Here is a 25,859-nt window from a genome sequence, read left to right on the forward strand (position 1 = left end):
GTCAAATTAATTACATTAAAACCTCATCTGCAGTCAACAGCTGAGAAAGGTAAAGAAAGACAGCTGAAATTAATAGAGATATCATGAAAGGATAAAGATCTGACATTGCATAGTCATGTAAACATTGCACCTCTTAAATCCATGCCTTCACAACATATAGACGACATTCGTTTAAACAGCTTCCATTCTGCAATACCACTTGTACAATTACCAAGGCTGATCTTTAAAGTGGGCACCATACCTTGAAAACCTCCTCATCCCCCGATACACCAAAAATGAGGTCTAGTCACTTCAGGAACACTTGCAGGTAACATGAAACTGAAGGTACCAATCTGACCCATATCCCTCAAACTCTCCTCTACATTAACAATAACATGACTCGCAAACTGATCAAATGCACACCGTTTCATTACGCAATGCCTCACGAACCCTGATATGGTGACCTTGGTACTCAAAAGTCCTCAGAATTTGCATGCTTTGGTACTTTGTCAATGAAAGTTGTATCATTTGAAGCATTGTGTGTATCCTTAATGGTCTTTAGCCCACTGATGCATGCATCTACATGACCAAGAAAAGTACTAAAGTTAAGGCTCTCCTTCTGGAAAAAAATTAAACAGTTGGTTTATAACATACAGAACATCACTGAAGAAAGAAGCACATGCCACGAATTTGTAGCCGATTACTGACTTCAAGAAACATTGTGCAACTGCAGATTTGTCTTCTACCAACAGAACACAAGAGCAGGCCAGTTACAAAGGAGAGAATCCAAAGCCCCATGGAAAGACAGTTTCAACTTGATTCAGTGCACCCTGAATTTTGTTCAGATTTTTGGTATGTTTTGTACGATACTCAAATAAGTTGAACAACACTTTGTCCTCGAGCTCCCGTAACTTCAACAAGTATAGTATCAGCAGCTTGACCACGAGCTAAAGCAAGTCGATGAGCCACACAGTGAATTGGAATCTGAAGGAATTGTTCTGCTGGAACTGTGCAGCCACACCATTTCCTGTGACCAATCACCACACGAAACAATTTCTTGAAATAAATGTTAAAACTATGAATACACAAGAGAAAGAAAGTGTCTGCTTCTGAGATGGTTTCTTCTTCTTCTTCTTCTCCCAACATTGGTGGTATAATGGTTAGAGAGCATCCACTCTGAATGTGGGAGGTCGGCGGTTTGAAACCCAGCTGAATCATACCAGACTTTAAAAATGGTACGCGCTTCTATCTTGCTTGATGCTCAGCATTTAAAAAACAATACAGTATGGACAAGCAATAAGTTGGCAACACCAGCACATGGCTGTGATGGACATCATGGCCTCCTCCTGTGTCAAAGTTCCTTGTAAGGGAACTTAGGTTGAAAAAAATAAAATAAATATATATATTTTTAAAGACAGGTGAATAAAGGTTTGTGAAAAAGTTCAAACACATCGAAGTTGACGACGAATTAATGTATGGCCTTCAATTTATCTTTCAAGAATTGATCATGAAATTCATTCGCTCAATTAGACCGATTCACATTTTGCAAATTGGTGAAAACTATGTCTAAAATATATTAAAATACAAGACGACCACAAATATCAAAATGCACGGTTAAAACTGAGCCATTAAAAAACATGCACAACTTAAATAATGCAGTGTCAACGGCTCGACTAATGTCGAGCTCGTTGCGGCAGGAGGTTAAAATCCCGTGATTCACTGAACAGTTTTAATTCACTGAAGGTTAAATTCACTGCGACTCACTCAATCGGTCAACTTCCCGACCCGGATCTCAACCAATGGTACTCCATCTCTTCTGGATCTGATTTTGACAAATTTCCCTGACAATATCTGCTGCTCTTCCTCCGCTCCAATTGGTTCTTCTGACCACGTCCTTGTCAAAGTGGACATCTCTCTGGCTGTTATCAGAGAACCACCTCACCGCCGTCGAGTCTGGCATTTCACTCAAGCCGACTGGCAGGGTCTCCAAGCACCGATCAAAGTTATAGACTGGTCTCCTATCGCTACTTTCTCCAACATCAACTCATCCTGGGAATTCTTTCAAAGAAACTTGCTCTCCCTCATGCACAGATTTATCCCCTCTCGTCTTCAGTTGTCCTACCCTTCCTCCCGCCCTTGGTTCACTGAAGCGTGTGGCGAGGCAATTGTCCTGAAACAACTTGCCTTTGCCTCATGGAAAGCAAACCCAACTGAGGGTAATCTCAGTTCCATCCATAAAGCTCGGAACAAGTGTGTATCTACACTCAGGAGAGCCAGAAAACAACATCTTTCTAAGCTCACGTCTGAACTTTCAAACCTCTCTCCCTCCTCAAAATCCTAGTGGCATCGAATCAAATCTGTTTCTGGTGTATGTTCCCCCTCCATCCCCTCCCTTACCTCAAATGGCCGCACTGCTGAGACCGCACGTGAAAAGGCTGAATGCCTAAACTCGGTGTTTGCAGCGAAATCTTGTGTCCAAAACCCATCGCTTTCTCTACCTACCTTACCCACTTGCACCCAACTGTCCCTGGACGCTGTGTCCTTTTCTCATGACAAGGTGGAGAGCTTGCTGTCAAACCTCGACTCAGATTCTGCAACCGGTCCAGACGGCATCAGCCCACGTGTCCTAAAAACCTGCTCTTCTGCTCTTGCTCACCCTCTCTCTGTTCTATTCACCCTCTCATTTGCTCAAGGTCATCTACCATCTGCTTGGAAATCAGCAAGCATTACTGCCCTGCATAAAAAGGTGCAAAAACAGATCCCTGCAACTGCAGACCAATCAGCCTTCTCCCAATCATCAGCAAGGTTATGGAATCCATCATCGCTTCAGACATTAAATCCTTCCTCTTCTCCAATGGCTTGATTTCCGTTCATCAATTTGGTTTCAGACCAGGTCACTCTACCCTGGATATGCTGTTTCTGCTCTCCCAACAATGGATAGAGGTCTTCAATGCCAGACAGGAAATCCGAGCCGTATCCCTGGACATATCACATGCTTTTGACACAGTCTGGCACCCTGCCCTGCTCACCAAACTCTCTTCCTATGGTATCCAAGGCCATCTCCACTCATGGCTCGCAGACTTCCTCTCCTGTCGCAGTCAACGTGTGGCCCTAAATGGAGTTCTTTCATCCCCTCTTCCTGTCCAGGCTGGAGTTCCTCAAGGTAACGTTCTGGGCCCTGTTCTTTTTCTGGTTTTCATCAATGATCTCTCAGACTCTCTGGAAAATCCTCTATATCTCTTTGCTGATGAATCCACCCTCTGCCGTACCATCTGTCATCCCTCAGACCGGCAAGCAGCAGCTTCTTCGCTCACTGCAGATCTGGGTAAAATCACAAACTGGCCCAACACGTGGAACATGTCTTTCAATCCGGACAAATCTCACTCTCACTATGTCTCTCCGAAAGGACCGTTTAGAAAACGCCCCCCCCCCATCCACTTTCTCAACAATCCTCTGGAAGAAGTCCTTTCTTTCAAACTTCTGGGTCTCACTATCTGCCATGACCTTTCCTGGGAAAGCCACATTTCAAACCTCGCCTCCAAAGCCAGTCGCCGACTGGGAATCCTCCGTCGTGCAAAGTTCTTCCTCGGCCCACCTGAGCTCCTAACCACTTACAAAGCTTTCGTCCGCAACCTGATGGAGTACTGATCTCCCCTCTGGGCTGGTGCTCCTGCCTCCCACCTTTCTCAGCTTCACGCTGTGGAAAGCAAGGCATTTCGGATCATTGGCATCTCCCGCAATGAGGCTGAGTCTTTGGGCCTCTCACTCTCTCACCACAGGCTTGTCGGTGGTCTTTCTGTCTTCTTCAGTCTCCTCTCCAGCCTCGCCCCCCCCCACCCTGCTCTCTCTGCAATTTGTCCCCACCACATATCCGCAGGGTGCTCAAGGTCCGCCAACAACCCCCTCCCGGTAAAACTACCAAAATCACGAATCACTGCTCACCTTCACTCTTTCATTCCTCTTTTTCCCGCCTTTGGAATAAACTCCCTCACTCTATTCAATCCCATTCTTCCCTCCAGGCCTACAAAACAGCTGTTCACCACCACCTATCATCCCCCATCCAAATCCTCGATCTTTTCTACACCCGATAATCCACCCAAGCCCACCTCCTTCAAATTCCCTGTTTTCCTTCCTGAAAGTCCCTGTAATGTCCATCTTGTATTCCCCATGTTCCCTACCCCATCCCTCTCCCTTCCACAGATCTCCTAATGTCTCTGTTCCCCACTGTTTTGTCCTTCCCATCCCCACCCCTCTTGTCTCATGCCCCCCTTGCTGTGCGTTGTGTGTTAGCTCTCACACGAGCCTCGACAAGGTATACAAAAAAAATAAAAAATAAACTCTTGTGGAAACTTTCGAATTATGGCGGACTCTGCACGAGCAGTTGTGAGGAGAGATACGAGAACCTTAAACTTTTGTAAAAACCATTGGGTTTATTGCCCGAACCACAAGCAAATAAAAAGCAGGGAATGGTGGAATCGTGACGGAGATGACGGTGGGTTGAGAGGGAAGGAAGGGAATACGATTAATTAAAAACAAATTATCTACAGCTTGGTAAAAATGAATCTAAATAAATCTAAGATGCCTCATGCCAGATTTAATCACCGACGGGGAAAGGGAACAAAAACCAGGTGGCTTATCGCTGGGTGGTGGGGACATCAAAGGAGCCACGGACAGGTGGGACAAGCAGGCGAGCAGACAAAACGGGAAAAGGGTGAAGAAGGCAGGCAAGACGACCTCCTTAAAACTCTCCTCAGAACTCTGTGATCCTCCTCCAAACTCCTAAGTTCTCCATCTCCTCAGACTTCCTCTCACACACACCCAACCGCCTGATTAGGCTCCTCCCTCTTCTCCCAGGGCAACAAAAACTCCGCCCATTGTAAGCGATCCAAGCTGCGCTCCTGGAAGCATTTGTAGTTTCCACCTCTCTCTCTTCCTCCCTTTCCTGGCAGAGCCCCAAGCCACCCAATTCCAACCGGCGGGACATTACAAAGGGGTTTTACGTACAATTCCTTTACCATAATCCCCAAATAATTATTACCATGCACCACCCCCATATGGTGTACAATCAAACAACACATCCCTTAAGCTAAAGTGTCCCGATTTACATCAAGATTGGCCAACTACTCTATGGTAATATCTAACCACCACCCACCCCTCACAAACATAACAATATGAAGCGTTCCAGGCAGTACACCTTAGCGAGCCACGTACTTGTGCTCTTCGGTTTTCTGTGATTCCAGCTCGCTCGTGTCGCTCTGAGTCTGGCCTTCAGACTTGTTGTCCTGCAGGTCAAACATGTCAAGCAAACTCAGCCACATCCATTGAATGTAACCGAGACTCCGTCATTGGCAATGCCAATGCCCGTCTGTGCAGCTGCACTACCTTCATGATGTCTCGGCGACGCCAGTTGAACCACCAACCACCCTTCTTTTTAACCATCTTCTCCTTCATGAGACGATCAACGGTTGCCTATACAGATACAAAGGAGCGCACACAATCCCAAAACCATTTACTGTCATGACTTTGACAAAGTGTGCATGAATATCATTTCATATTGTCTATTCCATCAACACAACTTCATAGAATGGAATCATGACAAAACCATGTGCTACAACTAGTGTGAAGGTCATTCCAAAACACCTGTAATCAATTTTTGATTTCAATGAAGGTTCCCAGGTAAGATACGTTTTCCCCTAATGTCTCAGGCACAAGGTGGAGCGTGTGTGTGTGTGTGTGCATGTGCATGTGCATGTGCATATATATATATATATATATATATATATATATATATATATATATATATATATATATATATATATATATATATATATATATATATATATATATATATATATATATATATATATATATATATATATATATATGTTACATGTAGGCAAGGGATGCAAGGAAACAGTTAACCTTAAAAATAATTACAAGGAGATTAACAGACAAAGAACAAATCAACCCAGTGTATGGGATATTAACTTGGCATCCTAGCATCACGAGCTTGGTGCTCAGATGGAAAAGCCAAAAGGACAACTCGATGGGGGAGGTGAGGGGAGAAACGGGATTGGCAATTACCTAAATTGATCAAACCATCATCAAATTATACTTGTTAAATTTCAACAACTCAACCAAACGAGGACATTTCAGCTCGAAGTTAATGTGCGAGTTTGCGGAGGAATGCAAAACAATTCCAGAAGGAAATCTCTACATTTAACAGCCATGGCAAATGAACTATTCCATGAAAAGGCTTGAATTTGAGAGTGGGAGGAAATGTGGACGTGTCAGATAAAAATGATTAATTTTGTAGTTTTAAGGGTGAACATCGTTGGCTTCACCAAAATTATAAAGTGCGATGGTGGTTAAAGAGGGAGACAAACTTTGGTTTGGAAAAGAAGAGGAAAGCACGGAAAATTTGAATTGAAGGGTGTAGATAAATAACACCCATAAACTATGGATTTCCTGCCTTGATACTGCCAGCATGCTGAAAATAATGACAGCAGCAAGTGAGATAACAGAGGATGGAATCAGCAGATAATTTGGAAAGTTTTGGTCAATGAAAACATAAAGCTTGTTGAAATTTACAGAGAAATGGTTACACAACATGGCAACGATTGTTGGTCAAGGACATTCAAATTAATGCGCACCCTGGGGACTAGCTATTTGTGACAAACATTGCGATGAAGAATGTCATACACCGATCATGTGCATGATCTTCAATTTCGACTTCTCCGGCCAAACAGCTGGGTCAATCAGGCTGAAATTTGGCAGCAACGTTCTGCTCCTGACTGGTAATGGGGATTGCAAAGCTCGTTCCCGTCACATGACTAAGGAGGTTAAAATGGCAGATTTTTGTAAATTCTTTCAAAATCTTCCCCAGACCCACCAGTCAGAATGCTACCAAATTTGGGTTACAACATGAGGACAGGGTCCTGATGTAAAATTGCGGCGGAAATGCTGATCACGTGACCAGAAGTTTGTCAAAATGGCTAACTCAGTACATTTTTGAGAAAAAAATCACGTAAATTCCTTCAAAAATCTTCTCCAAACCCACAAGTCAGAATGTTACCAACTTTGGGTTGCATTAGGCTAGATAAGCTTCAGGTCCAGTGGTCCTTTTTTGTTTATTTACTAATTTTTTAGAACATCTACACAAGTTAAGTGGAAAGTATAAAATCCAGATCAAATTTGAAGCACTCTTGGTACGTTATATATTTTATGTCACAAAGGAATATTTTATTCTCACACTTTAGGCTGAAAAGCTGTGATCCAACGGGATGGTGCAAAGGTACCGGCCGCACTTACATTCGATCTGTGTACTCTGGGTTCGATTACCGACCGACCCAACTATAAACTTTTAGAATGGTACTTAACAGGCAGAGTGAAGCATCACAAAGCACACTGGACGTTGAGCCGAGTTTCCCGTTTGTTGGCATTGATAACTGCATGTTGAAGATGTCACAGTGTCTTTTGCAAAGAGGAGGTGAGTTATCACCGGCACCTTGAATAAATTAGAAATTCTGCATCTTCCAGATAACATCAAGTATGGCCAGCCGTTTTGTGAATGATTTGGCCAAAAATGTTCCCTGGCCAACTCTACAAGGTGGAAATAGCTGGGCCCATTGTAGTAGCAATAGTTGTAGTAGTACTACTAGTAGTGGTGGTAGCAGCAGTCGTAGTAGTAGTAGAACAGTCATCATATAGAAACAAGCAGATGTAGCAAGCATTTAGGTGAGAACGGAGACTAGGTCAAAGAATGTAACAATATCAAAGTTTTCATAGTTATTCTGATTTTGTTAAGGGGAGAAAGTCGGTCAGAAAAACAATGACGACGATCTATGACTAATAGGAGCCGCATCAGTGTACGTGTGTGTGTGTGTGTGAGCGACTGAGTGAGTGCGTCACGCAAAGAAGAAACAGCAAAGAAGAAACGACCTTTAACAGTTGAATTTAAAAAATGGTACCATTGGAAAGCTTATAATTGATTTACTTGGAACAAAAATGTGTGCATTTAATCTTCAGGATACCCATTTTAAAAGCCCTATTTCCACCAGAAGAAGAAGAAAGAGGAATATGAGCTTGATGTAGAGGTTCAAACGGTAACATTTATTATCCTAAGACAGCAGGAACCCTTTAGGTTTAGAAGGACATGAAATGAACACACTAAATTAAATATAGTAATATTTCATGAAGCAATAAAGAAATATATAAAATTACACTACACGGAAGGAGCATACAAATGAGAGCAGCAACATCCACTACGTGTTATGAAAAAAATTAATCCTTTGACGTCTCACTTCATTTTACACCCTCATGGAGACTCATAGATGGACTGCCAATATATTTGTAATGTACAACATGCTGTCTTTCAATTAAACCCATCAGTGAAATGAAGGATAAACATGCCAAGAAATTAAAAAAAATTAAAAAAAGAAAATGGTAGAACAGAAGAGTTACTTTGGGAAGATTCTTCTGAAAGACATGCATCGACAAGATGATAGGAGATGCCACAGCCCAGTTGTAGTACCTGTAAGAGGCCAAAAAAAAAAAAATTATACAAAAAGAGAAGAGAACAGAAAAATAAATAAATAAATGAAATAAAATAAATCCCATCATTCGATCCAATATTTGTATTTTTTGTTAAATGGAAATTGTCGCAAACAAGGCATAAAGTCACTCTAGGTAAGGGGCTAAGGGAAGGTTAGATAAGGATAAAGCAAAACAAAATAAAAGAAAAAGAAAAATAACAAAACATTCAAGACACAGGAAGTAGCAGAAGTCAGGTGAAAATAGATAAAATCACATCAATCACTCAATCCCATCATTTGATCCAACACCGAGCTGATACAATATTGCACACATACAAATAAAAACAAACACCAAAATATCCTTATTGATCAAGATAAACACAACAGCACCAAGTGCTCCTTAACGAGCAATACTCACTTGTTGCTAATTCTCACAACCAGGTTGGGATCTTCAACAATGCTGGGGTTTTCACTGAGATGGGAAAACTGCACCAGCTGCTCTTCAAATTTCGCTTCAAAATAAAAACAAACACCCATGAAAGCTTTTTCAGAACGACAACATTGCTTTCATCAAAATGAGAAGCCACTCTTTCCTTTTGAAAGCAGCAGGTGATGCATGCCACGTATAACCAACATGTATGCCGGGAAATATCCCGTCTGCTTACATTACAAGAATTTGATTATCAATTGATTACAAACTGAGCTAACAAATTAACACGGACCATCAGGGCACAATTGTCATAATTTAAGCAGGAAATGGAAAGGTAAGCCACCTGCGTCTTAATGGAGTTTGAGCTTCTTAACTGACAGCGTTATCAAACAGTTAGCATGTTCATCAAGATGAGATAAACATTCCAACCCACCTATGGATATTTCCTCGTTTTCACAGAGGCCACCGCACAGGGACAGGCTGACGGCAGGAAGATCTCCATCACTATCAAACTGGCAGTCAGTGCCACTGTCGGCTGAACAGCGGGGGAACTGTGTGTCCGGTTGGCTATCCCCAGACAGCTGCCGCACACGTTCGCCACCCTCACTGCCAGGAGCATAGCACAGGAAAGGAAACAGCTGAAGTCATAGCTGTTGATGCATCTAATAGTTATGAAACCTCCACCATCGAAGATGGATGGAGGTTACTGTTTGTTTGTTTGTGAACAGTATTACGGAAAAACTCCTCGACGGATTTCGACGAAACTTGGTGGGGGGGGGGCTAAGGTCTAGTCCAAGGATCATGCCATTAGATTTTGGACTTGGTCCAAAATCCAATATGACCGCGATGGCGGCCAATTTGAATTTTTTTTTGCATTTATACATGTTTTAAGTGATTTCCAACCCCCCCCCCCCCAAAAAAAATTGTTTGAGAAAAAAAATTTTGCAACTTTTTTTTTTCAACAAAATTTCGATTTCTTTTTTTTGCATTTCTACATGTTTTCAGTGATTTCCAACAAAAAAAAACATGCTAAAACTATAATTGCGGCTGATTTTGGAACTTCAGGTGGATATACCCACGTAAAATAAATTTCTGTCTCAAGAAATCGAGTTATGACGAATGAATTGAGTATGTAAAAGTTAAAAGTAAAAGGGAAAGTTGCAAACTATAACTCTGTGAGCACTGTTGACGTCAAATTGAATGAATAGGATATCAGGTTCACTTGAGTGATCTAGCAGTATTGGCGGCGGAGGTTTTGCACTCTACCGAGTGCTCCCCCTCTAGTTAATAGTTAAAATAGTTGCGTGAAGATGCATCGAATAGTTAAAAAGAAATACATAAACAATAATAAGTGAGACATGGTGAGGAGGAAAGGAGAAAATGCCTTCTGTTGGTGACTTGCATCACCTTTTTGGGAAATAGCGAGCAGCGACCTCGGGTTCAAGTTCCGTCAGATCATCCAGGTAGATGTCTGATGGGCCCTGATGGCGGCTTCGTTTCTGCCCCTCTACGTCGTAGGAGAAATTAGAGGCAGATTGTCAGTCAACCAATATTCACAAAACTCGAAATAATTTTTGAATACATGCAAACTAGAAACAGATAAGTCTCTCAAAACGATCACCATACTAAAAATACACAATTTGGTGTGTGTGTCTGTCGGAGATGCATTCAGTCATTACTTATCCAATCTCAACCAAACTTTCCAGGGGGACTAAAGGTCGTATGATGAAGATCATACATACTAAAGGTTGTATACTGAGACTTCAATTGCCCCCTTTCCTCAGGGAGTTTTCTGCCTTGGACAGATGCCATGTGAAGGTGTATAAATAGCTTATCGTGGGGCCTAGCTCATGGAAGTTAAAAAAAAAACAAAAAAAAACATTACAATGACAAATTATTCAGTCAATTCCATCCAGCAGACGATTACCTTTTTAAACAGTTGCTACTGTTTAACACAGAACTGAAAGAAATTTGGAGCAAACTCGACGTCCTTGAGGCATTCTATGCTTATCACATCCCCCACAGACTAACAGAGTGGAACCGCATCAACGAGCTTGGCCACCAGATACATCGCAATGATCTTTAGCTAATAAAAGGTGCTTAAATGAATCATTATGAATAAAATAGTTTTCTCATTGCCTGTCCGATTTTTTAGCAATCAGATTATATGTGGCCTGATACAAGATAGGTCTTGGGGCCTCATATGAAAGTTCACCCAGGGATGGCTTCATGTGCGATATCGTCTGTCTGAGATATGTCCCCCCACATATTTCCGCAGAGCGCTCAAGGTCCCCCAGCAACCCCCTTCTGGTAAAACTACCAAAATCGAGACTCACTGCTCACCTTCACCCTTTCATTCCTCCTTTTTTCCCCACCTTTGGAACAAACTCCCACACTCTCTTCAATCCCACTCTTCCCTCCAGGTCTTCAAAACAGCTGTTCACCACCATCCCTTATCTCCCCCATCCAAAACCACGATCTTTTCTACTCCCGCTAATCCGCCCCAAACCGACCTCCATCAAAACCCTGCTTTCCTTCCTGAAAGTCCATGTTGTGCAAGGACCTGAAAGTCCCTGCAGTGTCCATCTTGTACCCCGCCTCATCCCTCTCCCTTCCACAAATCTCATGTCTCGTTCCACACTGTTTTTTTACCTTCCCTCTCCCACCCCTCCTGTCACCTGCTCCCCTTGTACGTTCTGTGTGTTAGCTCTTGTACGAGCTTCGACAGCAAATACAAAAAAAAAAGATGGCTGGTGAGAATTCTGGTACAATTGGTAGGACTTGTCTGAATTCCCTGTCGAACAGAATAGCTTTGCCTCCACAGTGATGTATGATTGCAGTGATGTCTTGCAAACATCTGTCTACGGTATGAAGTGCAGGGGTGGGTATCATGGAGACTTCATCATTGATGAACAGCATCGGGTTATGCAGGATGTCAGCCTGATGTGAAGTCAGAGAAACATTCAGGTAGTGGTTTATTTGTTTTAGATTATTTTGTTGATTGAACATTTCATTTGAATTCATCTATTTAATCGACAAGGAAATAAAACGTCCATCAGTTTATTTATTTTTCTTAACAATAAATTCCTTGTTGACGTTTCAACCTGTCCATGATAGTCATTGATTCCATTGATCCAGCATTGTCCGAACCTAGATAGACTGGGAGATTATAATTCCCAAACTAATTAACCTGTGCACCAGCATGCAGCAAATGTGCAGGTCTGCGTGCACCAGCAGCAAATGCTCGGCCACATTAGTTAAGATCTAATCAAGATAAGATTGGTGCATTGAGGAGGGCGTGTTCCCGGTCAGGAGGCCACGCGACTTCTTGTTAAAGAGCAAATTAGATTGTGGACACAAGAACTCGTGGTTATCTGAATGGCGTTTGTGGTTGTTAAGTAACCCACCGCACCACGAAGTTAATTGTGAGCGGTGGCCCCAGATCCGATTCTTCCGAGGATTAACCCCCTTATAATACACTCGGTACCCGTAACAATGTATGTATGTATATGTATATACATACATATACATACACAGTCATGCACTGCATTACAACGTTTCGGTCAATGACGGATCGCATATACAACGGTGGCCCCATAAGATTATAATGGAGCTGAAAAATTCCTATCGACTCGTGACGTCGTAGCGCTTCCAGTCATATAAAAGTACAGTATAGCGCATACAATTATGTACAGTACATAATACTTTAAAATGATAAGGAACAAGTAGTGTGGCCCCATTATAACGGGATCGTTGAGGTCCATAAAATGTCATCGTGAAAAAAGTGGGGTTGCGCGAAATCAGGATTCAAGAAAATCAGCGTTCAACCTGACCTAATGTTGACCTCACATCTTAAAACACCCCTATGTTCATCCTATTTGACCCGTTTTTTGCATGTTTACCTTCAATCAAGTAAATTACCTTCGAGTTAAAAAATTCCACGAATAAATCGTTGTTACAGTCAAAATTAAAACACAAATTAGTTTTTAGTAAAGCTTTTTATGTTGCGAAAACATTCGCACTGTTCAGAAAATATATCACACAACTGACAGTTGCTCGTTTCTTCATTTGTAAATTATAAAATCGATGCAATGATTATTTATAAAATCCAAACGCTATTTTTTCACCTTTCTATAATCGATGCGAGAGAAGATTGTAAGCAGCCGCTAACAACACACATGGTCGTCATGAACAGCACAAAAGTAAAACTACCGCATCTTCAGTCGATCTTGGATGTGTTACAATTGCCTACAGTATTCAGAACAGTAACATGCTGTATAGGTTTGTAGCCTAAGAGCAATAGGCTATACCATCGAGGTTTGTGTAAGTACACTCTATGATGTTCGCACAATGACAACATCGCTTAACGACGCATTTCTCAGAACGTATCGCCGTCGTTAAGTGGCGCATGACGATGTATATACAGTATGTATATATATATATATATATATATATATATATATATATATATATATATATATATATATATATATATATATATATATATACACACATATACATACACATACATATACATACACATATATATATATATATATATATATATATATATATATATATATATATATACATACATATATATATATATATATATATATATATATATATATATATATATATATATATATATATATATATATATATATATATATATATATATATATATATATATATATATATATATATATATATATATATATATATATATATATATATATATATATATATATATATATATATATATATATATATATATATATATATATATATATATATATATATATATATATATATATATATATATATATATATATATATATATATATATATATATATATATATATATATATATATATATATATATATATATATATATATATATACACACATATATATATACATATATATATATATATATATATATATATATATATATATATATATATATATATATATATATATATATATATATATATATATATATATATATATATATATATATATATATATATATATATATATATATACACATATATATATACACATATATATATATATATATATATATATATATATATATATATATATATATATATATACACATATATATATATACACATATACACATATATATATATATATATATATATATATATATATATATATACACACATATATATATATATATACACATATATACACACACACACACACACACACACACACACACACACACACACACACACACACACACACACACACACACACACACACACACACACACACACACACACACACACACACACACACATATATATATATATATATACACACACACACATATACACACTAGTAAAGGTGCCCGTCTTGGACGGGTGTCACTGGCAACATATGGTAAAAGACAGATAGCATGAATGTATTTTAAACAATATATTATACAATTTTTATCCATTGATTATATATCATTCAGGTTTTCCCCTTCGACTGTCCCGCATAGCTCCACTTCGATGACATTACCACGTAGTTTAGTGACTACACAACGTGTACCATTCGTGAGTTCCGGAGGATCCATAGAGTGCATTAAATTACAGGACACCCTACTTTAAAGTGATCCAAAAGGCCGGATCAGTTTCGTGTACATATTGTGACGTCCACGGGACTTGAACAGTCCCGCCAACGTAGAATGAGCCGAAACGATGGAGGCGGTTTATTTATTTATAACCCAAACATGGCGGTTCTAATCGCTCTACCGCAAACGGGACGAGGAAGGTGGCACGAGTCACTTTTCACAGAGTTGATGATGTTTATTCGTTTTTACTATTAACCCGAAATAACAAGACTCGGCAAGAAAAGGGATCCGGGGCGATTCGACGGGATGGTGTGGGATCGGGCGTGGGGAAAAACACAGACAATTCCAATGAATATACAGATCCCAAACCCTATAAGGCGCCAAGCACGCACACGCACACACAACGTAGCTATTTCTGGTGGTCAGGCTGGACCGTGGTGTGGACGCAACTGTCCCTGGATCGGCGTCGGACGAGCTGGCCTTGCTCTCGTCGGGGGGGCAGGAGAAACCATGGTGCTGTCGACCTCCTGGTCTTGGCCCAAGTCCGCTCACAGCCGCCAGGGAACCAGTTCTGGCGCCAAGTTGCGAGCAGGAGAGGGAGGCAGGTCCACCCGCCGTTCGACCCCGTACTCCGAGTCAGCAGAACCCCAGAGCCAACCAAGGTGAGGCACGAGGCTCAGCAAGGCTCCAAGACACGATGAAGAACACGATCGAATCAGCACAACAACAAGGACGCTTTCCGCGCAACAGCCTCCACACCAAAAAAACCACGATCTTTTTTGTCCCGATCTTCTTCCTCTTCCTTTTCGACCCCGAACAGAACCTTTTTATCCTCCTGTCCTCGTCACTTCCAATAGAGCCGTTTATTGGCCCACCACCATTGCCTTCTGCCAATCGTGACCACGGGGCGGAGACATCCGCTGCACTGTCCTGTGACGTCACGGCCAGCCTCCAGAAAATACCAAAAGGGGTTTACGCAGACACACTTACCCTATCCCGTGTCCCTATCTAATTACGTGACAATTATAATTTCCCCCCTTGAAGAAATGAACATTTACTAGACAACTTATCACCACTGAATTGCTACTTATTACATCGAGATCCTGGTAAACTCGAACAGCATGGCATACCTAATTAAACATCCCAATTACCCTTTGAATGCATACCCCCCCCTCTCAAACGTAACAATATTCATATCTTGTAGATTTTAGCTGGCCGGATCAGTTTCGTCTCCATATTCATATCTTGTAGATTTTAGCTGATTCTGAAACTGTTAACAGCATGTCGATCGGATGGTTCTGTGATTTTCTACGGTAGTAAACAGAAGTACGACTTAACCCTGTACGCCACTATGCGGAGACCCGAGGACCTAATATTTCACAAACTAAAAACTCACAAAATTTGAAGATATTTTAAATAAACAATTTATCATATCAATTAAATATCATTTTTATCCATCGATAATATGAATTGTTCTGTACAGCTATAGTTGTTCTCCTGGGATCTGCACATCCATCCACGATCTATGTTGTAATGAAGTGAAGTAGGAATAATAAAAACAGCACTGTGCGGGAGTGTAGGTATCTCTCCAAAGCTCTCGGAAAGCCTTAAAATGCATCACGATCGGTTTGATTGTGAACAGATATACGGACGGACAGACATCGAGACTGGTTTTATTAGGTCATCATGAAGGTACCGCTTGATATTACGCATTGAAATAGAGATATGAATACTCAAGTGAGTTTATTATATGTCTATGATTGATAGCTTATTGACAGCTCAATAACATGAGCAATTTACGATGGCGTATAGTGATTAATAATAACATACTCCACAAAAGGTTTTACGAACTCATCTTAGTGGTCCTCTAAAAAATGGGAAACATTTTTTTTTTTGTGCAATAATTCCTCCCATTTTGCAAATAGAGAACATGATCTGTTTAACTTCCATAATCATCAAAACGAATTTTGAGGGGCCTCTTAAGGAAGACAATAATATCATAACTATATGTCAAAGCTTTATCCCTGTGTCGTAAGAGGCGACCAGGGTTGCGTCAGGAAGGGCATCCGGCGTAAAACATGTGCCAAATCACTATGCGGATCATATGGATGATCCGCTGTGGCGACCCCTAACGGGAGCAGCCGAAAGAAGAAGAAGAAGAAGAAGAAATGTCAAAGCTTGTTTCATTTCATGCAGTAACAAAAATCTGATGGTGGAACAAAAAAGGGGCATGCCAAAATATATATATATATATATATATATATATATATATATATATATATATATATATATATATATATATATATATATATATATATATATATATATATATATATATATATATATATATATATATATATATATATTGTTGTAGTTGAGGAAATTCGCAAACCACCATTCAGGTCCCGTAGGTGAGATATCTCTGTAAGTACATGTGTAGTTAGCCCCAAACCTGTTGTTTCGAGGGAATAAATGTGATTCATTCGGGCTGCGACCCTTTAAGATAGCCGTTTTTCTGTTCCATCTTTATTTTGAACCAACCACGTCTCACCCGCCATCACACAACAACCAACCGCAACGCCGCTTCACAACAACAATGCCAACAGCCACGACCTTTACCGTCACGGCTCGCTCCCGTAAACATCGCATCACCGCCATTCCAAGCGTCGCCATGGCCATCACCCCCACAATAAACCCTCTACCACCTTCACCTCTCCTCCTTCTGCCGCCATTCCCGCACCGCTTGTGGGCACCGAGCGTCAGGCTGTCCTGGCCTCGTGCGGGACGCGCGCTGAGCCGCGGGTGCAAAAAGCGGCCTTTCCGAGGAAAGGTTGGATCAGGAATGATACACGCCCACTTCCGATCCCTCCAATCATTAAGCGCGGGGCGATTTGGCCCCTCCTCCAGGCGCGTCGGAGTAGAATCGATATATGCAAATTCGAGGATCAGGGGAGGTTCACGCCCACTTTTCCTCGGTACAATGGGCGAGCATGGCTCCGCCCCCGAGCCCATCCTGATCCGGAAATTTGCATATGGTTTCTCCTGCTGCACTATAAAGCACCGAGCGCGGGGCGAATTCAGTCAGTTTCTGTTTCGGGCTCAGGCAAGTTGGAGAGGTGTGGTGGCGGCGAAGTGTGGCAGCAGCAGTCAAGACGGGTCTGGAGGAGAGTCGGACTGTCGGGGTTCGGAGTCTGTCGGGAGCTGCAGAGAGGGGAAGCCGGGAACGCGGTCGAGGTCGCAGTGGAGTCGCTCGTCACGGGACCCAAGCAGGCCAGCTGTCCTCTTTCCCCAGAGCATCAACAATTCCCCCGTTTCCCCCGGCGCTGAGATAGTGCGAAAAGGGGGCCCCGTTCCCACCCCATTCCAAGCAGTGCCAACGAAACCCGCGGAGGAGCGTGGAGTCGGGGCACCGCCGCCATTTTGCGGCTCATCACAAGACGGGTAGGCTCCACGCGGTCTCGAGCCCCAGGCCCGTCTATTCGAGGGTGGCCCTTTTCTTTTGCTGTTGAGTATATGTGTTGTCGGCGCCGTCTGTAAAGTAAAACTGTGTAAGTGTTGCCATGTGCTCGCGTAGTCGGTAGTAGATCTGCATTGTGTTTCTTCTTTTACATTTGCTTTTGGTGCATAATTGTTGTGATTGTATATGTGTGCTTTCCGTTTGCCGCGGAATAAATGTGAATTATGTTGAACTGTTTTTCCCGTTTCGCTTCGTCTTTTCTTTAATTGAATCTCCATCTTACTTCATGTAAAGGGTTGATAGTGGGCTAAATACGCCCGATAATTAAATCGGAACCGTCGAGGTTGACGATAACACCGCTCGGTTGTCCCGATAGTACGGAACGGGTCGCTTAAAGTGGCCCGTGTCCGAAGTCGACCTGCGGCAAGGTGCGATCGCCCGGTCTACACTCCGTGTGGGTACTTAGGTAGGTCGAATTTGGCGAACAACCCTATCCCACGCGGGGAGCCGATTGGCACGATCGTGGTGGGGCCGAAAGGCCCACCCACGACTAGTTCCCGGCGTTAGTCCGAGAGGGTCACGACGGAATTGTCCATCCAGTGGGCGACGTGCCGCGATTAGAGTTACGTGGCCGCTCGCACGCCGGCGGGCGCAAATTCGCATCAAGATATATATATATATATATATAGATATATATATAGATATATATATATATATATATATATATATATATATATATATATATATATATATATATATATATATATATATACATATAATAAGATTTAACTACCGTAATCATCAAAAATAATTTTGAGGGGCCTCTTAAGGAAGACAATATCTATATTAAAATTTCAGCACGCCCCTTTTTTGTTCCACCATCAGATTTTTGCAACTGCATGAAATGAAACAAGCTTTGACATATATAGTAATGACATTATTGTGTTCCTTAAGAGGCCCAGAGACCTGAAGAGGCCTACAAGCCACAGTGTCTCGCACCCACTGTGAAATTTCGTGGAGGATCAGTGATGATCTGGGGGTGCTTCAGCAAGGCTGGAATCGGGCAGATTTGTCTTTGTGAAGGACTCATGAATCAAGCCACATACAAGGTTGTCCTGGAAGAACACTTGCTTCCTTCTGCTTTGACAATGTTCCCCAACTCTGAGGATTGGTTTTTCCAGTAAGACAATGCTCCATGCCACACAGCCAGGTCAATCAAGGTGTGGATGGAGGACCATCAGATCAAGACCCTATCATGGCCAGCCCAATCTCCAGACCTGAACCCCATTGAAAACCTCTGGAATGTGATCAAGAGGAAGATGGATGTTCACAAGCCATCAAACAAACCAGAGCTGCTTGAATTTTTGGGCCAGGAGTGGCATGAAGTCACCCAACAGCAATGTGAAAGACTGGTGGAGAGCATGCCAAGACACATGAAAGCTATGATTGAAAATCAGGGTTATTCCACAAAATATTGATTTCTGGACTCTTCCTAAGTTAAAACATTGGTATTGTGTTGTTTAAAAATGAATATGAACTTTTCTTTGTATTCGAGGTCTGAAAACACTGAATCTTTGTTATTTTGACCAGTTGTCATTTTCTGCAAATAAATGACAATATTTTTATTCGGAATTTTGGAGAAATGTCAGTAGTTTATAGAATAAAACAAAAATGTTCATTTTACTCAAACACATACCTATAAATAGTAAAACCAGAAAAACTGATAATTTTGCAGTGGTGTCTTAATTTTTTCCAGATATACATATATATACATATAAATACATATAAATACATATAAATATATATATATATATACATATAAATATATATACATATAAATATACATATATATACATATAAATACATATAAATACATATAAATATATATATATATATACATATAAATATATATAGTTACGAATTTGGGAATTCGATTGCACACAACATACAGGTTCCTTTCGTCAGCTATGTCGATAAGTGCTTGTTCCCGAGATAGCTCACCTTCCATTGTTTAAATGTTCAGAAATCGATTCGATGCGCTGCAGATCGATTTAATAGTTAGGGAACGAACAATGGAGACATCCCTCCCCCTCTTCTGCGAAGAGGAGGAACTCTGCCGTCCGGAGACTCATGATGTCAACAACTCCCTCCCACCCGTGGTTTTAGCGGGGGGGATGGATCACGAGGGCACGAGTCACGCCAGGCGTGGAGGAGGGGGGGTGGAGAAGGATAAGAGGAGATAGTTTTCTTTTGTTCAAGGGCAGAGTTGGAAAGGCAGAGTTGGAGAAGGGAGTTGAGGGGAGTCGTTCAGAAGGCAGTCGGGTCCTGCTTGGACCGGGAAGACAGTCGGGTCCGGCTCGAGCTGCGAGTGGTGGCTTCTTCTTCTTGGTTCGTGGAGCTCTTTGTTCTCCATTTTGGTTCCTGGCTTGGTGCGACTCATCGACCTCTTGGTGGAGGTGGTTCCTCGGGGAAGCGACGCATCGACGGGAAGGATCGGCGCCTCGTCTCACCAGCACGTGTTGAGAAGCGCGGGAGGATTCGCGGGAGCTCGGGTAGGATCGCAGCTCATGGCGATTGGATCCAGCTCGCTCTCGCTGGAGCCCGGGTCCGAACAACTTGAAGACCACACGAGGTGGAGAGGTTCTAGATGGATTCTGGGTTTCAGCTCACCTGTCCTCCAAGCTGGAGCTCGTTATTAAAGGCCTCTGCCACCATTTCTTGGGTGTGTGTGCGTACGTGTGTCCATGGGCCCGTCTAATAAGTAGGAACTGCTGTTAAGTGCAAGTGACTGTACATATAAGTAGACGGTTGTAGTTCTTTTGTCGTGCTTTTGTTGCTTGTATAATTGCATCCGTGTTTTGCCTTGTTTAATTGCATACGAGCTTTATTATAATAAATGTCCTTGTGTGAATGTAAACCTGTTCGTTGCGTCCATTCCCTCATTTAACTGCCCCATCTTGCAGTCGGATATTAGTTGGTTTTTAAATAACCGATAAATAGAATCGGGTCTGGGAATAATACCCGCTCAGTTATCCCAGAACGGAACGGACCGCTTAAGCGGTTCGTGTCCAAGCAGACCTTCGCCGAGGTACGGTCCCTCTGTAGCTAACCCGCGCGGGTACTTAGGTATATCGATATTCGGCGATTGACCCTATTTCGCACGGGTAGAATACGGACTGGGCCGTCAGGTCAGGTCAGGTATGGGAGCATGTGCCAGAACAGCGCGTCGCTGCGTCCACTTTCCGCCGGTACTCCAGGGGCCTCCGTCTGGCCATCCCCCAGGCAGATGCCAGGCCCATCCCCATCTCCTTGAGATGATGGTCAACCTGCTGCAACCATGAGGCACGTGGTCGGCCCACTGGCCTCCTCCACTCATGAGACTCCCTCGCTGAGAGAATCTGGTGAGCAGGATCAGCGTCAGGAAAACGAGCCACATGTCCATACAGCCGCAGCTGACGCTCACGGACTATGCAGGTAACAAATCTCATCCGAGTCTCTCTCAGCAACCGCTCGTTGGACACAAAATCCGACCAGCGATAGCCAAGGATTCTTCGAAGAGACCTGGTACCAAAGGAATTAAGTCTCCGTCTCAGATCCTTGGTCAAAGTCCAAGTCTCGCACCCATAGAGCAAGACTGGAAGTACCAAGGACCTGAAGACTCGGACTTTCGTCCTCCCGCACAGGTACCGGCAGCGCCACACCCCATGATCCAGTGAATCCATGACTCCCCAGGCCCGACCCAGACGTCTATTGACCTCCGGCTCACAACCTGCGGAGACATGAATATCACTGCCAAGGTAAGTGAATCTATCCACGACCTCAACATCCTCACCACAAACAGACACAGACAGGACAGCAGCATCCAAGATGTCACCGAAAGCCTGGATCTTAGTTTTGACCCAAGAAATCCGTAATCCCAACGGCTCCGACTCCTCATTCAGCACCTCGAGGGTCCCCAAGAGGATGTCTAAAGTCTCCGCAAAGATGACTGCATCATCTGCAAAATCAAGGTCCGAGATCTTGACATTGCCAAACGATGCACCGCAACTTGATCTCTCCGACATCCTCCCAAAAATCCAGTCCATACAAGTGCTGAAAAGTGTGGGGGCAAGTACACATCCCTGACGAACTCCAGTAACAACTGGAAATAAGTCAGAGATGGTACCACCACACTTCACAGCACTCTCAGTACCAGAGTAGAGTTCAGACATCAGATCGATCAGTTTCGGTGGCACCCCACGAAGACCAAGAATCCTCCAGAGGACATCCCGATTCACTGAATCGAACGCTTTACAGAGATCAACATAGGCTGCAAGCAGCCCTTGCCGAAACTCTCGTCTGCGTTCGGTAAGGACACGAAGCGCAAGGATACGGTCAATCGTTGACCTCTTTGGTGTAAAGCCTGACTGCTCTGGACGCTGGTGCTCAAGCAGATGGTGGCGAACCCTATCAAGAATTATCCGAGCAAAGACCTTGCCCGGTACTGAGAGCAGCGTCACCCCTCGGTAGTTGTTGCAGTCTTGGCGATCACCCTTCCCTTTCCAGAGAGGGACAACAAGGCCCCTCTTCCAGTCAGTTGGGATGATGCCTGTGTTCCAGGCAGAGCACAAAACTGCATGCAACGACACGAGTGCAGCATTTCCACCAGCCTTGAGAAGTTCAGCATGGATGCCACAGATCCCTGGAGCTTTGCCCCGTTTCAACTGGTTCACCGCAGCCCGTGTTTCCACAAGCGATGGTGGACCACAGTTGATTTGAGGGTCGGCAACAGGGATTGTAACACCCTTGACGTCCAACTCGACAGCTGGGGGATCAGCCTGGTACAACCGCTCAAAGTAACCGGCCCAGCAGGCCTTCACTTCAGACTCCTCGGTCAAGAGCCTACCACTCTCTGCTCGAACTGCAGTGCTCCGAGGGATGGGCTTGGATGAACGTAATGCGCGAATTCCCCTGTAAGCGGGACGAGAATCACCTGTCCACAGGTGATGCTCTACCCCCTCACAGATTCCTCGCACATAGGCCTCCTTGTCCACCCTCAGTGCACGTACAGTTTTACGCCTCAGCTCCCTGAACAGCTCAGCTCTGCCATTCAGCCTGGCCCTGCGACTCTGGTCAATGGTATCCAGTGTCCCTTGAGAGACAAAATTCTTCTTTGCCCTGCGGTGAACTCCAAGGCATCCACCGGCAACATCAAGGACGGTGGTCTTGAAGGTGCTCCACAACTCTTCAGGACCCCCCAAAGCACCCAGACCCCCCAAGTGTCCACTCAGCCTGTTCCCAAACTCCTCAGCTACTCTCTCATCCCTGAGCTTGGCAACATCCAGCCTAGGCTGGGATGGTACCATTCTCCAGGATTTAAGGTGCAGCTTTAGAGTTGCTACAACAAGCCTGTGGTCAGTATTGAGGAACTGAGCACTCCGGTAGACCCTGCAGTTCTGGATCATCCTCCAACGACCGTCAATGAGGACATGGTCAATCTCCTTTGCCACACCGCCAGCATTGGAATACCAAGTCCAGCGATGAGCTTGCGGGCGCTGAAACCATGAACCAGCCACCCTAAGTCCATGACTTCTTGCAAAGTCAAGGAACTTAGTGCTATTCTGGTTCATAGTTCCTGACCCATGGGGACCAACACACACCTCATAACCATCCCTATCAGTTCCAGTCGATGCATTAAAATCCCTCAAGACTAGAAGTGTATCTCGTCTGGGGCACTGATCAACCACAGACTCGAGTGTGGCGTAGAATGTGTCCTTCACGGTGAGATCACTCGCCTCAGTCGGAGCATAAATAGAGACCAGGGAAATGACACCTAAGGAGTGGCGAATCCTTAATCTCATAATACGCTCGTTGACCGGTGTTACCTCAATTATCATTGGGGTCAGCTTATTGGACACAGCTACAGCAACTCCTTGGGTATGGTAACCATCAGAGCGACCAGACCAATAGTAGGTGTAACCACCCACCATTATCTCGCCGCAATCCCGTCTCCGAACCTCAGAGAGAGCTGCAATCCCGATGTCCAAACGCTTGAGCTCAGATGATAAGAGACAGGTGATCATCCTCTCTTAGGGATAGGACATTCCAGGCACCCACCCGAAGGGACCGCCTCAGGTTAACCCAAGGAGACCGCCGTCTGGTGGACGACACCTCAGCACCACTCCGACACACTCTCTCGCAATCTGACCCAGGGATGTTACCCCGTGGTTTCCCTCCTATCAAAGATTGGGGGTCCCGAAGGCTTTGCCCCAATCCTGTCATCCGGTGAGCTGCCCTGCGAAGGGAAGCTGCACAGGAGGTACTCCCACGGAGTGGGTTTTCAGATTTTTTTGCGTTTTGCGGAATGAAGCGTTTTACCGTGGCCGGAGTGCAAATCCAACCACCAACCTCCTAATAAGAAGTATCCCAACTGCAGGAGGACATCCGCAGACACAGTTGGGCACTAGATATGGATGGCCGTTGGCTCACAAGGAGCTCCTCCGCCCTTTGACAGGTTTTGTGTTTAATCCTGCTGGGTGTCCATATCCAAACACCCTCCTCACCAGAAAACCTGGTGGGGGAGACGGTTTCGTCACCGACAACCCGACCATGGAACAGGTTAGTACAGGTTTACATGGTACCTGTAGCAGGTCACAGATCGAACCTGACCTGACAAAAGGGCCGTGGTGGGATTAAAAACCCACCCGTGACTGGTTTCTGGCGTTGTTCCAGAAAGTCACGACTGGATTGTCCGTTCGGTGGGCGAAGCGACCGCATGCAGGCATGCACGAATACATCGAAAATCGAAAATAGCGAATATCGAAAATCCGGCCCAACAAAATTTAGATATTGTCCCATAGATTTATATGCCACAATCAAATTCAAGATCGCTTGAGAAATGTAGGTGGAGATAGATTTTGAAAATCGTCATTTTCGCATTTTTTGCCAACTTTGAAGTCACGTGACACGAAAACGAAAGCGAATATCGAAAATCCGGCCTGATCAAAATTTATATATTGTCCCATAGATTCATATGCCACAATCAAATTCAAGATTGCTTGAGAAATGGCGGAGGAGATAGAATTTGAAAATCGTCATTTTCGCAACTTCAAAGGCCTTGTGACCCTGACCTTGACCTTCGGTGACCTTGAAAGTCATACCATCGTGTACGTCTCATCAACCTCTATCAGGATCACTGATGACCAGATCTCCCGCTTCAACTTCATTGTGAACGGACGGACGGATCGTCACCTCTCAACACCAATATTATTAGGTCATGCTCGAAGAGATGACCTAAAAAGGGGTCGTGGTCGTGAGGGTCGTCGTGGTGGTCATCATCATCGTGTTGCGGGTTCGAGTCCCGCCGAGCTGGATCATAGCTGACTGATCTTCTCCTTGGTCTTGGTCGATTGATGCGTGGCCGGTCGGAGAGCGCGGTACCTGGTGCTTGGAGCGGCATCGTGGTGCGGGTTTGAGTCCCGCCGAGCCGGATCGTCCAAGACCACACGTGGTGGACAGGTTCAAGCACAGGCTATGGTCTCCAGCTCTCCTTTCCTCGAGCTGGAAGTCTTCATTAAAGACCCGACGGGGTGTGTGTGTGTGTGTGTGTGTGTGTGTGTGTGTGTGTGTGTGTGTGTGTGTGTGTGTGTGTGTGTGTGTGTGTGTGTGTGTGTGTGTGTGTGTGTGTGTGTGTGTGTGTGTGTGTGTGTGTGTGTGTGTGTGTGTGTGTGTGTGTGTGTGTGTGTGTGTGTGTGTGTGTGTGTGTGTGTGTGTGTGTGTGTGTGTGTGTGTGTGTGTGTGTGTGTGTGTCCGTCTTCAAGTAGAATTGTACAAGTGCATTTCTTATAGTCGTGATAGCTCTGCTCTTTGTGTGTTCCCTTTCCCCCATTG

General features: G+C 43.6%; 1 protein-coding gene across 8 annotated transcripts in view; it reads right to left on the reverse strand.

The window, feature by feature from the left end:
* LOC147013324 (phosphatidate phosphatase LPIN2-like) overlaps positions 1-25,859 on the reverse strand; it is a 91,517-nt gene that overhangs the window by 20,360 nt on the left and 45,298 nt on the right. For 7 of the 8 annotated variants that reach the window (XM_085855053.1, XM_085855046.1, XM_085855050.1 and 4 more), the window contains 6 exons: positions 10,351-10,450; positions 9,377-9,549; positions 8,932-9,025; positions 8,443-8,512; positions 5,362-5,448; positions 5,191-5,261 (listed from right to left, as the gene is read on the reverse strand). In XM_085855053.1, the coding sequence (XP_085711179.1) occupies positions 5,191-5,261; positions 5,362-5,448; positions 8,443-8,512; positions 8,932-9,025; positions 9,377-9,549; positions 10,351-10,450 (595 nt within the window). Of the gene's footprint in view, positions 1-5,190; positions 5,262-5,360; positions 5,449-8,442; positions 8,513-8,931; positions 9,026-9,376; positions 9,550-10,350; positions 10,451-25,859 lie in introns of all 8 variants that reach the window. The other variant, XM_085855047.1, reaches the window with a different exon arrangement.

This window comes from Eptatretus burgeri, chromosome 14 (assembly GCF_056783735.1).
Source record: "Eptatretus burgeri isolate ZD-2024b chromosome 14, Ebu_testis_v1, whole genome shotgun sequence".
Taxonomy (NCBI): domain Eukaryota; kingdom Metazoa; phylum Chordata; class Myxini; order Myxiniformes; family Myxinidae; genus Eptatretus; species Eptatretus burgeri.